At 35.1% G+C, this 15,633-nt stretch overlaps 1 protein-coding gene across 1 annotated transcript in view; it reads left to right on the plus strand.

Annotated features, from left to right (window-relative positions):
* Positions 1-15,633, plus strand: part of LOC139503513 (neurobeachin-like protein 1) — a gene marked incomplete in the record, with an annotated part of 102,496 nt that overhangs the window by 56,998 nt on the left and 29,865 nt on the right. The window contains 10 exon segments of the mRNA XM_071293304.1: positions 173-904; positions 4,346-4,478; positions 6,028-6,128; positions 7,089-7,220; positions 8,682-8,802; positions 9,599-9,783; positions 10,434-10,583; positions 10,871-11,028; positions 13,925-14,049; positions 14,739-14,868. Of these exon segments, the coding sequence (XP_071149405.1) occupies positions 173-904; positions 4,346-4,478; positions 6,028-6,128; positions 7,089-7,220; positions 8,682-8,802; positions 9,599-9,783; positions 10,434-10,583; positions 10,871-11,028; positions 13,925-14,049; positions 14,739-14,868 (1,967 nt within the window).

The following is a 15,633-nucleotide window of genomic DNA, read 5'->3' on the forward strand; positions in this document are numbered from 1 at the left end:
CTTTTCAGAAATCGTTGTCAGGTTAAAAACCTGTGTAGTTTACACACCTATTTAACATTTTAGACATGAGAAAAAAAATATTTTTAGTGACATTTAACATCAGAAGTTATTATTATCAGTTCTTATAGGTACACATAAAAAGAGACTGTACATTTGTATTTGATATTTTCAGATAATTTCTCTGTTGGTTTCTAGACCCAATGCTGCCAAAAGTTTTGCCAAACAACTAGGTTGGCAAGAATCTCTAGTCAAACTGTTTATCTTCAGGACATTTCCTGACCTTCCTGTAAATAATAGCGATCATCAACTTTCATCAAATCTCATTTCTGAGGTGACTAAAAGTGAAATTACCTCAGATTCTACTGTTTTTTGCAGTACTGTAGAAAGTGATGATGTTGACAATTCTCAATGTGATGTTTCTACTATATGTGATAATCATAAGCCAGGAAAACACCCAGATAACTTGAATTTATTTTTAGTCTGTGATAATGTTTCTTTACCTTCACCCAAGACTCCAGGGACACCTATGTTTCTTAATCACATTGATGATTTTAATAGCAGTTCAGAAGATCTTCGACTTAGATCTATGAGTCGAAGTTCAACAGCAAGTTTAGAGGATTTGAGTTCTAGTCGTCGCTCACAGGACCGTGACAGTAGAATTTCAGGTTTTTCAATAAATGGTCCAGTAGACATGAATGCCTCAATAAGTTCTTTTAGTGATTCCCGTAGAAGTTCTGGGAACTTAGAGAATGAAGATCTACAGCAGGCACTGGATAAATTAGGTATACAATCTTACCTGAAGGACAGCGGAGAAAGACTGGAAGAAGTATGTCAGAATGTTATTGTTATTCTCCTGATGATAATGACAAAAGGTGTGGAAGGATCTAACACTGATGCATGGAAGGTAAGGATTATACAGACAATAAATAATCATTGTTGTGTTTGTCTATTTTTCTTCTATAACTTGTTTATGGATTATTGTTCTGAGAATATCAATTACCAAATGACTTTCTTTTGTTTGCTCTTATCTTAGTGTATGAATCAACTGATATTTATGGATTCCCAAAGCAAAACATGGGATATTGCCATGCCTACAAAAGGAAGTTGGCATCTGAACCTTGACTGGATTTCAGTGAAACTAAGTTTTATTGTCACTGTGTAATTCCAGCCTTTTGTTATCCATTTCCTTTTGCCTTGATGCTATAAAAAAGAAGATGTGGTATGATTGCCAATGAGACAACTATCCACAAAAGACCAAAATGACACTGCCATTTTCTCGAAGTAAGACTTAAGGTTATGTTATTTCCAGCTTTTAAAGAACATTATCAACATTGATAAAGTTTGTGATTATGTTATTTTAAGAACTGATAGTGGTAAGGCAATAATATTAAGTATCAATTATTTGACCCCTCATTCATTGTCCAATGTTTTTTAGTTTTATTCTGTGGCATACTGTCAGCTTACATTTTATAGTTTGTAACTAGGTTCATTTAATGAATATTCAATGATAATTGGTATATTCATGTAGTAGCATTAATATATCTATTCCATATATGGTGGTCATAAGCTTATAGCAAGGTGCTTTTGACTCTGATCTTAATATACACTAGCATTGCAAGTTTTCCTGTAGAAGGTCTCTGGTATTCTCCAGGCATTCCTGGCTTTGCCCACCAATAAAAAACTCTGCCATGATATATCAATTAACCTTTTCAATATAGGTGATGTTGTCATATTGCAATTATCATGGTCCCATTGTATATATAAAAAGGAAACTACAGGGCAAAATGAGTTTTATGATCCATACTGCCATCCAACATGGCTAACAAGGCTTGAAATATAACATAGAGATAGAATGCAAGTAATGTCTAATACCTTGTAAACGTTATAAATCTATTAGAAAAATTTGACCATTTATAGTGCCAAAAAAGATAAGCAGGATCTACAAATAGGTTGAGAAGGTAGAATCGTCAGTTGACTTCTTGAAGGAAAAGATATTTTTTACCCATTTTTTGTGGGTTTTTTATGCAGAAACTATAGTAGACAGATGGAAACTGTTTCAGCAAAATTAATTAGTGAAACAATCTTCAATTTAACCAAGATGACTGAAATTGTCAGTTTACACATTATAAGAGATATTGAATGATAATTTTTATACGACCACAAAAATTAAAATTTTTTGGTCGTATATTGCTATCACGTTGGCGTCGTCGTCCTGCTTCGTCTTGCGTCTTGCGTCGTCGTCCGAATACTTTTAGTTTTCGCACTCTAACTTTAGTAAAAGTGAATAGAAATCAATGAAATTTTAACAATAGGTTTATGACCACAAAAGGAAGGTTGGGATTGATTTTGGGAGTTTTGAATAGAAATCTATGAAATTTTGACACAAGGTTTATGACCACAAAAGGAAGGTTAGGATTGTCTTTGGGAGTTTTAGTTCCAACAGTTTAGGAATCAAGGGCCAAAAAAGGGCCCAAATAAGCATTATTCTTGGTTTTCGCACGATAACTTTAGTATAAGTAAATAGAAATCAATGAAATTTAAACACAAGGTTTATGACCACAAAAGGAAGGTTGGGTTTGATTTTGGGAGTTTTGGTCCCAACAGTTTAGGAATAAGGGGCCCAAAGGGTCCAAAATTGAACTTTGTGTGATTTCATCAAAAATTGAATAATTGGGGTTCTTTGATATGCCGAATCTATCTATGTATGTAGATTCTTAATTTTTGGTCCCATTTTCAAATTGGTCTACATTAAGGTCCAAAGGGTCCAAAATTAAACTTAGTTTGATTTTAACAAAAATTGAATCATTGGGGTTCTTTGATATGCTGAATTTAAAAATGTACTTAGATTTTTAATTATTGGCCTAGTTTTCAAGTTGGTCCAAATGGGGGTCCAAAATTAAACTTTGTTTGGTTTCATCAAAAATTGAATAAATGGGTTCTTTGATATGCCAAATCTAACTGTGTATGTAGATTCTTAATTTTTGGTCCAGTTTTCAAATTGGTCTACATTAAGGTCCAAAGGGTCCAAAATTAAACTAAGTTTGATTTTAACAAAAATTAAATTCTTGGGCTTATTTGATATGCTTTATCTAACGTACTTTGATTTTTGATTATGGGTCCAGTTTTCAGGTTGGTCCAAATCAGGATTCCATATCAAGTATTATGCAATAGCAAGAAATTTTCAATTGCACAGTATTGCACAATATCAAGAAATATCTAATTGCACAATATTGTGCAATAGCAATTAATTTTCAATTGGAGTTATCTTTCTTTGTATAGAATAGTAGTTGATAATATATGTTGGAAATTTGCCATACATGGCTATGATGTCATTTTCTATTTTTCTTTGCCAATAACTTTATGTAAATAACTTCATTGGAAATTTGCCAATATAAAATGTTGCTGATGAAGCTTTTTTTCCTTATCTTATCTAAAATGTTTTTAGATAATGTATGTTGGACATTTGCCAGACATGACTATGATGTCATTTTCTATTTTTATTTGCCAATAACTTTATGGAAATAACTTCATTGGAAATTTGCCAATATAAAATGTTGCTGATGAAGTTTTTTTTTCCTTATCTTATCTAAAATATTTTTAGATAATATATGTTGGAAATTTGCCAGACATGACTATGATGTCATTTTCTATTTTTATTTCCCAATAACTTTATGTAAATAACTTCATTGGAAATTTGCCAATATAAAATGTTGCTGATGAAGCTTTTTTTCCTTATCTTTTCTAAAATGTTTTTAGATAATGTATGTTGGAAATTTGCCAGACATGACTATCATGTCATTTTCTATATTTATAATTTTCTGATGTATTTAAATGAGTGTTTATGGTTGCAAAGTCCATTTAAAATTTGAATTGAGATGATGATGATGATTGAGTGGCTTGACATTTGTTTTGTGTAAAAAACCCATATAATGTCAAAAATTTGATCACAATCCAAATTCAGAGCTGTATCACGCTTAAATGTTTTGTCCATACCTGCCCCAACTGTTCAGGGATCGACCTCTGCGGTCGTATAAAGCTGCGCCCTGCGGAGCACCTGGTTAACCATTGTATTCTTTTTTTCATAAATTAAAGTTATAAAAATTGCTATACAAAGCTAAAATTGTCAGCTCTATATGTACTACAAATCAGTCAACATGCCTGAAATTGTCAGTCTGCTCCTTCTAAGAGTTATTGCCATTGGAGCATGATATTACATTTTTTGGAGTCTTTTCTGGAAATGGTTTGCAATATTCTCACTGTATTGCATATAATTGTCAGGCGGTCAATACAGGCTTTTAAAGTAAAGACAAACCAGTAGCTATAAAGTTTTTGTTTATTACTGCAGGAAAGAATTCAGGTGTTTACATGGATAGACAGAATAGCAGAAGACAATGAATTGATCAGGCCTGCCATAGAACTCAAAAGAAGATTGTTTGAAATGTTGGTAGAAGCCAATGCAACAGAAATCCGAGAATCAGGTAAACAGATTTAAATAGAGCACTGAGTATTGAATATACTTAATGTGGATTTACATGACAGTGTTGCATGTATAATTGAGACATGTAATACCAGACACATTCAGGCTTACTAAGTTATATACAGTGATACTTCTCTAAATCTGTCCATCTAAATACTGGTTCTACCTTCATAACAGCCAAATCAAGAAGCTGACGTGTAAATGGAAGGTGATTTTGAAGTGGCAAAATAATTAAAATATCACAATAATTTCTGATATTTTTTTCTCAATATTTGAAAATGGTGACCGCCAGCGGAAACCTTGCCTTAATGTATTACAGTATAAGCTTACACTAGCTATTGTTTTATCTTGTTGGCGAACATGTCGACCAGAATATACTCTTACCATGAGGTAATTGATGTAAAATATTGTCTATATTATAATTTTATTTACTTATCTAATGAAATTTCCCAAATTAGGATTATAACCCTGAATTGCTTGTATTTGTATTCTCTAGACTTTCTTGTCTGTCAATAAATGGAAGGTAACAAATAGCTATTATTTGAGAACTTTGCTAAGTAGTTTTATGTTCAATTCATAAGTTATCGAAACTCATTTCTGCTATTTCAACTCCAGCAAGATAGAGGTCTTTGTCTGAACCAACCGGCAGTTTAAAAAAGAAGATGTCGGGTAGATTGGATGAAAATTTCATTTTTTAAGACTAAGTTGACTTTGCACAATGAATCTTTATTGTGCACATTAGGTTCAATCACTTAAAATTTTTCGGTTGCTTCTGGTTGTCTGTACCATGTTTAAAAGCATGCTTATTATGAGTCTCACAACCAAATCAAAATATGGAATGTTATGAGTTATTAAAACCACCTTGTATATACATGTATAGATAACAACCATGATTTGAAGAAATAAGGTATAAATAGTAACTCTTATTGGTGTTTGGTAGATGAATTACTGTACAGGTCATGTATTAGCTTTAAAATGTCGTCCACACAATATCTCCCACTCAGCTGTTATAGCTGAGATGGATTTCTCCCTCTTTGTAGGTTGTCAGGTATGTGTATATTTGTAATGGTAACACTGATATTTTTTTCTCTTGTTTTCTACCTCATTGATATCCTTACATTCATATATACCGTAGATATATCTATATAGAAAGATGTGGTGTGAGTGCCAATAAGACAACTCTCCATCCAAATAACAATTTATAAAAGTAAACCATTATAGGCCTTCAACACGGGCTCACATCGAACAAAAAGCTATAAAGAGCGCAAAAATTACTAGTGTAAAACCATTCAAACGGGAAAACCAACGGTCTAATATACATGTATACTGGTCATTGAAACTACAGTTACAGATTTCTAAATGACTTATTATTTTTGTATTATTGTGTTCATCACATGGGTTTGGATATGCCATCTGCAAATGCCGTGGAAATGTTTCAGTTATTAATTTCTCATTTAGTTTTGTTTTCAGAACTATGACTTTGCAAATGCCATCTTAGAATCCCAGATATTTTTAAAAGTTTTTAATTTCTCCATTGTTTTTGTTTTCAGGACAAGCATTAGCAGGTCCATCTGAGAATGCTAGAGAATTGATAAAATTTGTACGTTATTTTATGTTGACGGAACCATCAGATGATAAATTCAGTGTTACTGTAAGTACAGACATTAGACATGTTTGTTGCTTCTGTGCAAAAGCCTAATTTTACTTTGCCTCTTGTTTAAGGCAAGCTTTGTACTGACTTTAATATAAATGAGTAAATACAGATATGGATGTTCACAGAACCTCATGACTACTGGAAAACAAAGAAAAATCTCATGTATTGACAAAAACGTCATCAACGTTAATTTGATATATGATGTTGTCAAAAAAAAAGTGTAAATCCTAAATTTCAACCTTTTATTTTACGTGAGATCACACAAGAATAAGCATTTTGGTAGTTGTCCAAATGAGCATGAATTGACAATAACAGTATTTTTGTAAATATCTATCAATACTAGATTTTGTCCACTGAACCTTTGTAAGTTTTCCACAAAGTATTTCAATTTCCGGTTTATCATAACACTAATTTTGTATTTGTTTTTTGTTGTTCTTCTTTTTGGCACATTAAATCATTCTTGAAGTATTTGTAAATGCTCCATAAGCGTAATAACTGACTGTGTCCGGATTAAACGTGCTTGTAAGTGCAAAACTTGGGATAGCCAAATGTAGCATGCTCAACCCTCCCCTGACCGTGGACATTGCTGGAATAGGACATCATAACAAAAATCAGTTTGAAAGGAATTAATTATCAGATTGAAAAAAAGATCAAAAACTAAAGAAAACTAAAAAATAAAATAGACCACAAGTACCAATCTAAAAGCACAGGCATATATGTTCCTTTAAAAAAATATAACATTAGCCTTTTTTTAAATACAATAACTTTTCCAATTGCTGAAATAATTTCTGTTACATATTTTAAACTTTGTAAGTCTGCCAGTGGTTACCTAAGACTTATTATATTATGTGAGAATCATGTAAAAACAAAAAGGAAAATATTGTGATGCGATAAGGAGATGTGAAATTAAGACATATTCTCTAGATCTAGGTAGCAATTTATTATTATTTCTTACAGCTGATAGAGGATGTTATGTCCTTGATGGATAATCTGGCTGTCTGGGATGTAGAATCAGATGGAGGCTGGAAAGAAATGGCTCGACTGGGGTTAAATCTACTGATACTGTATGGTCAGTTTCCTGATGTTGAGGTAGGTGGCTGGACTTGGGTTAAATCTACTGATACTGTATGGTCAGTTCCTGATGTTGAGGTAGGTGGCTCGACTTGGATTAAATCTACTAATACTGTATGGTCAGTTCCTGATGTTGAGGTAGGTGGCTGGACTTGGGTTAAATCTACTGATACTGTATGGTCAGTTTTCTGATGTTGAGGTAGGTGGCTTGACTTGGATTAAATTTACTGATACTGTATGGTCAGTTTCCTGATGTTGAGGTAGGTGGCTCGACTTGATTAAATCTACTGATACTGTATGGTCAATTTTCTGATGTTGAGGTAGGTGGCTTGACTTGGATTAAATTTACTGATACTGTATGGTCAGTTTCCTGATGTTGAGGTTGGTGGCTTAACTGGGATTAAATCTACTGATACTGTATGGTCAGTTTTCTGATGTTGAGGTAGGTGGCTCGACTTGATTAAATCTACTAATACTGTATGGTCAGTTTCCTGATGTTGAGGTAGGTGGCTGGACTTGGATTAAATCTACTGAAAATGAATGGTCAGTTTCCTGATGTTGAGGTAGGTGGATTGTCTGGGGTTAAATCAACTGATACTGTATGGTCAGTTTCCTAATGTTGAGGTAGGTGGCTCAACTGGGATTAAATCTATTGATACTGTATGGTCAGTTTCCTGATGTTGAGGTTGGTGGCTCAACTTGGATTAAATCTACTAATACTGTATGGTCAGTTTCCTGATGTTTAGGTAGGTGGCTCAACTGGGATTAAATCTACTAATACTGTATGGTCAGTTTCCTGATGTTGAGGTAGGTGGCTTGACTTGGATTAAATCTACTGATACTGTATGGTCAGTTTCCTGATGTTGAGGTTGGTGGCTTAACTGGGATTAAATCTACTGATACTGTTTGGTCAGTTTTAGGATGTTGATGAAGGTTGCTTCTTAGATGGTTGTAGTTCCTTGTGAAGACCTGCAAGTTTAATTTATGTTCACTTTGAGGTCTGCTAAATGTGGGTTTAAAAATCTTTTTCAATAAGTAACCATTATATTGCTGTTTTGATTATAGTAAAGATTGAACACTTTTGAAAAACCCACTTTAAGGACATCTCAAGATGACAGAAATTGTGTGAAAATATTTCTTGATCCTTGCTTAGTTCAAAGAAGAATGTTTTTGTTTAACATTATTATGGTATTGGGAAATTAAGATAAAGTTCTAATAAATGATTGCTTTGTGAATTTTTTGTTGCATTTTTTCTCATATAAATACTTACATACAAAATACAACTTTCTGAAAATTGTTATCAACTTCCTGTTTACAGATTAATTAAAGCATAGGTGTCCTTTGTGAGCAGTAGCTCACAGTTTTACTTGTTGTTACCTTGGTACCTTATGTTGATCACCTATCAATAATCAAATAAAAAATGTTTTTAGTTAACTGTTATGTATCTAGTTCAAACTAACTTCTAATTTTATTTTATAGAAATGTGCAGTTGCAGCTGCCAAACTTCACATGTTGGTACAAACCAAACTCATCTCTAGTTCAGCTGAAGCCTCATACCTGATTGGAAATTTGAACAGCACTATTCAACAAGCAGTGAAAGGTACTTTTATACCCCATTTATTGGCATTATGTTTTTTGGTCAGTGCATCTGTTGTTCATGGATTTGTCCATTCTTTCAGTTGGTCGTCCTTCCACTTATTCTTTTAGATTTTTTGGTCAAGATAGTTTTTAATAAAGTTATAGTCCAATCAACTTGAAACTTAGTACATATGTTTCCTATGATATGATCTTTCTAATTCTTATGCCAAATTGTTTCCTTTTGGATGGTCATCAATTTTATCTTTTTTATATTTGACAATAAAGAGCTAGTAGAAAAAGCAAATTTATCTGTGACTTATATGTATAATCTTTTATGGTTTTGATGTTTTTAATCTTTGAATATAAATAATTATAATTCATTAAAAATTGTTTAAATCCCTTTACTCTCAATTTATCATACTTCACACTAAAGGGTGATGACACAGGAATAGAAATATGGTCAGTACTAGCGTTTTTCCAAACTGTCAGCAAACCCTTGCCAAAGTTGGTCCTGTAGAATGTACAAATAAGCAGCCATGTCTGGTCAGATGTTAAATTTGATACCTTCCTTGTGTAGAGAGAGTGCCACACTCTCTGCATGTTAAGAACCAGTAATAGGCTATATTTGCAGACATCTGTTGTTTTGCTTGACAAATTTGTTTTCTCTGTCATTTGTTTCAGACAGCAGATAGTTTTTTGGCAGAATAAAACAAAATGTCATTGATTCCATTAAATAGATGTTTTATAAAAAAGACTCTTTTCAACATTGATGATGGGTTATCATTGAATCAGTGATGATTTCTTTTTTTCTGTTTTAGATAAGACGGACAACTATTCCTTCCTAATCACAGTGATGAAAGCTTTGATAGAGAAAGCTCATACATTGTTATCACTGGATATGCAGCTTCCTAACCTGCCTACGCTGTCCAGAAGTCCATCATTTTTCGATGATTTTAAATCTTACTGTTTCTCTGAAGAATGGAAAATTTTTATGGAAAACTATGTTAGTTTGTTTGTCAAGTTTATGTGCAGGCAAACCTAAAGTTTACTATGCAATAATACTGTATATGTACTTTTTTCACGGTGTATTTACTTTCATGAATTTGGCGGAAAGTATATTTTCATGAAAATAAATACAGGCAAACAAAAAAAATACGGTGTTCATGCATATATAAAACCTGGAATAGAATATCCCAACTTATCCTGCTCTGCATGTTTACCATGAATACCCTCAAGAGCCTCATTTGAAATGTGAACTGTAAAAACAACATGAGTGTTCCACACAAAGAGCTAATTAAAGATTAAAGATATCACACAGAATGTATAAATAGAAGCCCCCATGAATTATTTCTATTCAAATAGGACCATTGCAGCAGTTCTTTTCGATAAAAGTGCTCTTTTCAAATGCAAATATTTGCGGTTCTTATGATATAACACACTATTAATATTGATGTAAAAGACAAAGAAAACTGAATTAGTGACATGCTAAAAAATATTTACAATAACATACAGTATATCATAATAATATCTCACATGTATTATCTCTAGATATGATCAAGAAATCATCATTATGAAGGCTATTACTATCTTGAATGATTTTAGCTGGAATGTTGTAAAATGAAGTATTAACGAAGGTTGATATTCTTGACACAGGTAACACCACAAATGGAACACTTTACGGAAAGTGCCTTCAATGAAGTGGATCAAGATACAAAACTGTTCTGGTCAGACTGTAAAAAATTGATGATGGAGAACTTTCACAAGCGCAACAGGGAGCAAGGCGAAAGTAAACTCAAATTTCAGGTCAGAATATACTCAGTCTCATAAGTGGAATGCTTCGAAAAAAATAGAAAATTTAAGATTTAAAATCACTCAGGGAAAAAAAATAAACATTAGAACTCAGGGAGAAAGAGTAAACATTTAGAACTTAAGAGAAAGGGTAAACGCTATATCTTAGAAGAAAGATAAGAATCACACTTTGATATTGGAGGAGATTTTAAATAACTATGTATCCTGATTTTAATATCAATATGTGATACTTCTGTCAGATAATGCACCCTTGTGAATATTTCTTGTATCTATATTTATAGAGTCAGATATTTGATGTGTATAAGAACAAAGCTATCAATGAAGAAAGACGATTCCAAAATGTTGCCATTCACATGAAGAATCAATATTCCTCTACAGTTAGACAGTGGAGAGCAAGTAAACGATTCTTTACAGGAGAGACTGGTGCCTGGGCTGAAAGGTGAGTAGGAGAGACAGTGGAGAGCAAGTAAACGATTCTTTACAGGAGAAACTGGTGCCTGGGCTGAAAGGTGAGTAGGAGAGACTGGTGCCTGGGCTGAAAGATGAGTAGGAGAGACAGTGGAGAGCAAGTAAACGATTCTTTACAGGAGAAACTGGTGCCTGGGCTGAAAGGTGAGTAGGAGAGACTGGTGCCTGGGCTGAAAGGTGAGTAGGAGAGACAGTGGAGAGCAAGTAAACGATTCTTTACAGGAGAAACTGGTGCCTGGGCTGAAAGATGAGTAGGAGAGACAGTGGAGAGCAAGTCAACGATTCTTTACAGGAGAGACTGGTGCCTGGGCTGAAAGGTGAGTAGGAGAGACAGTGGAGAGCAAGTAAACTATTCTTTACAGGAGAAACTGGTGCCTGGGCTGAAAGGTGAGTAGGAGAGACAGTGGAGAGCAAGTTAACTATTCTTTACAGGAGAAACTGGTGCCTGGGCTTAGAGGTGAGTAGGAGAGACAGGGGAGAGCAAGTAAACGATTCTTTACAGGAGAAACTGGTGCCTGGGCTGAAAGATGAGTAGTAGAGGCAGTGGAGAGCAAGTAAACTATTCTTAACAGGAGAAACTGGTGCCTGGGCTAAAAGGTGAGTAGGAGAGACAGTGGAGAGCAAGTAAGCAATTCTTTACAGGAGAGACTGGTGCCTGGGCTGAAAGGTGAGTAGGAGAGGGATAGTGGAGAGCAAGTAAACGATTCTTTACAGGAGAGACTGGTGCCTGGGCTGAAAGGTGAGTAGGAGAGGGATAGTGGAGAGCAAGTCAACGATTCTTTACAGGAGAGACTGGTGCCTGGGCTGAAAGGTGAGTAGGAGAGACAGTGGAGAGCAGGTAAACGATTCTTTACAGAAGAGACTGGTGCCTGGGCTGAAAGGTGAGTAGGAGAGGCAGTGGAGAGCAAGTAAACGATTTTTTACAGGAGAGACTGGTGCCTGGGCTGAAAGGTGAGTAGGAGAGACTGGTGCCTGGGCTGAAAGGTGAGTAGGAGAGACAGTGGAGAGCAAGTAAACGATTCTTTACAGGAGAGACTGGTGCCTGGGCTGAAAGGTGAGTAGTAGAGGCAGGGGAGAACAAGTAAACGATTCTTTACAGGAGAGACTGGTGCCTGGGCTGAAAGGTGAGTAGGAGAGACAGTGTAGAGCAAGTAACCGATTCTTTACAGAAGAGACTGGTGCCTGGGCTGAAAGGCGAGTAGGAGAGGCAGTTGAGAGCAAGTAAACGATTCTTTACAGGAGAGACTGGTGCCTCTCCTGAAAGGTGAGTAGGAGAGACAGGGGAGAGCAAGTAAACGATTCTTTACAGGAGAAACTGGTGCCTGGGCTGAGAGGTGAGTAGGAGAGACAGGGGAAAGCAAATAAACGATTCTTTACAGGAGAGACTGGTGCCTGGGCTGAAAGGTGAGTAGGAAAGACAGTGGAGAACAAGTAAGCAATTCTTTACACGAGAAACTGGTGCCTGGGCTGAAAGGTGAGTAGTAGAGGCAGTGGAGAGCAAGTAAACGATTCTTTACAGGAGAGACTGGTGCCTGGGCTGAAAGGTGAGTAGGAGAGGGATAGTGGAGAGCAAGTAAACGATTCTTTACAGGAGAGACTGGTGCCTGGGCTGAAAGGTGAGTAGGAGAGACAGTGGAGAGCAGGTAAACGATTCTTTACAGAAGAGACTGGTGCCTGGGCTGAAAGGTGAGTAGGAGAGGGATAGTGGAGAGCAAGTAAACGATTCTTTACAGGAGAGACTGGTGCCTTGGCTGAAAGGTGAGTAGGAGAGGCAGTGGAGAGCAAGTAAACGATTCTTTACAGGAGAAACTGGTGCCTGGGCTGAGAGGTGAGTAGGAGAGACAGGGGAAAGCAAGTAAACGATTCTTTACAGGAGAGACTGGTGCCTGGGCTGAAAGGTGAGTAGGAGAGGCAGTGGAGAGCAAGTAAACGATTCTTTACAGGAGAAACTGGTGCCTGGGCTGAGAGGTGAGTAGGAGAGACAGGGGAAAGCAAGTAAACGATTCTTTACAGGAGAAACTGGTGCCTGGGCTGAAAGGTGAGTAGGAGAGACAGTGGAGAGTAAGTAAGCAATTCTTTACAGGAGAGACTGGTGCCTGGGCTGAAAGGTGAGTAGGAGAGGCAGTGGAGAGCAAGTAAACGATTCTTTACAGGAGAAACTGGTGCCTGGGCTGAAATGTGAGTAGGAGAGACAGTGGAGAGCAAGTAAGCAATTCTTTACAGGAGAAACTGGTGCCTGGGCTGAGAGGTGAGTAGGAGAGACAGGGGAAAGCAAGTAAACGATTCTTTACAGGAGAGACTGGTGCCTGGGCTGAAAGGTGAGTAGGAGAGGCAGTGGAGAGCAAGTAAACGATTCTTTACAGGAGAAACTGGTGCCTGGGCTGAAAGGTGAGTAGTAGAGGCAGTGGAGAGCAGGTAAACGATTCTTTACAGAAGAGACTTGTGCCTGGGCTGAAAGGTGAGTAGGAGAGACAGTGGAGAGCAGGTATACGATTCTTTACAGGAGAAACTGGTGCCTGGCCTGAAAGGTGAGTAGGAGAGGGATAGTGGCTTTAGTTTTATTTAAGCCTAATCAAAATTGTATCAATTTAAACCATAGATGAATATGATTAACAGAAAAATCTGAAATTAGGGATATATTTTTTTCAAAAGGGGGTAATGTTAAAATATCTCATATTGATTCTTATTGGCTGGATTAGACCTTCATCTTTTTATCTGATGGAATTAAAAAAAGTATGTTGGGTCCTCTGATGAGCTAGATGATCAGAAAAGTGTTAAATTGGATACCATTTTATTGGTTGAGGAACTTGTCAAAATCAAATGATGTGCTAGTTGTCTTGTGTAGAAGTAATGTTATATATTTGTAGGAGTCAGGGAGCACTTCAATGGAAGATGTCTAACCAAGAAAACTTTTCCAGAATGAGAGTAAAGTTAATACCAAACTATAATTTTGACCTGCATGTTGAAGCCAGCAGACAGAGAGATAATATAGGTATGGAAGCTGCTTTTTTTTTCTACCAAACTTGGACAGAAGCTTGTTTATGATCATAAGATAGTATTCAGAAGTAAATTTGATAATAAAAATTCTGTTCATCTGTATTTTACTATAAATAGACTAAGTTTTTCTGCAAATTAACATTACATGCACTCTGTGGTTAAAGTTTTGAAAATTTTTATTGAAACAACACAACCTGCACTGTGTCCATTGCCTTAGATCACTTGTCTATCTAGGCTGAACATAATTCAGCTTTTGGTGGCCTAGTGGTACCTTTCATTGTCAGTAGAATCTAGAGTTGTAACACTGTACATGATACATTAGAAATGAAGATGGAATTGGTTTCAAATATATACATATAATGTAGATTCAGAAATTATTGCATGCATTTATTATTGCGATTTTGTCATTTTAGACTGAAATGCGATTTTAATTTTTACTAATTTTGAGAAAAATCCTGTTTAATTCATATAAAATATTTCAAAAGGCAAGTTTAAATCATTGCGTTCAAGAGTTTCTTGCATTTTTTACAATAATAAAAACCTCGCAATAATTTCTGAATTTACAGTATATATAAGTACATCTAAACAAGTGACAACTCCACGACAGATCTATCCATTGGATCACCAGTTAAGGTGATACATATCTGAACACACATATTATATGTATTATTACTTATTTATTAGGTGTTAATGACTTAGATCCATCAGATCAACTGAAACAGTTAACTGTAACCAAGGAAGCCTTGGTTTCCAAGGAAAACATTGCTGATGACATCATAGGAGATGAAGAATGGACAGCAGTTAATCCAGACGGGTAAATGATTCAACTATTAAAATTGTACTTATCAGATTGACTAGGATATTTCCTATTTAGATCTTTTATATCAAAGTACACAACAGTATTCATCTATGTGAAACAAAAATGAACAGTGTTTTGAAGTGTATTTAAGGTTGCAAAGCCAATTGACAATACTTAATTCCTTTTATCAAGACTATACATATATATATTGCATATACATGCAAATGTAACCAAGGAATACAAAAAAATCTTTAATGTGTAGAACCTATTCTAACATAAAAAAAATGATTAACTGCTTTAAATTCATTGCAAAATTGAATTATTTATTTTATCTGCAGAACTGATGGTCCTAATGATAAAGAAAAGTTAGTGTTGTCTGAAGAATGTCAATTGATCACTATGGTGAATGTATACCAAGGTCGACTAGAGGTCACCACAACTCATGTTTATTTCTTTGATTGCAGTACAAACAAAGAAGAAGGTGGGTTAATTCGTTTAGAAATATTTATAAGTACTATCTAGTTTTAATTATCTCCCCTTGAATTAAACATGTGCTTTACTTTGTTTCTTAAGGAAAGATAAAAATCTAATTTTCACAATTTTTAAAACACTTTGCCTATATATTATATTATTTGTAATTTCTCTGATTCCTTTCGGTTAATAAGTTTATGATATTCATTTCTTTACATTCATCTCATAATAAAAATCCACAGACATGACATGACATTTTCCATGAATCCTGTGAATCATTGATTATTTCTCAGAACAAACACAAGAACA

Source organism: Mytilus edulis, chromosome 14, assembly GCF_963676685.1.
Source record: "Mytilus edulis chromosome 14, xbMytEdul2.2, whole genome shotgun sequence".
Lineage (NCBI taxonomy): Eukaryota > Metazoa > Mollusca > Bivalvia > Mytilida > Mytilidae > Mytilus > Mytilus edulis.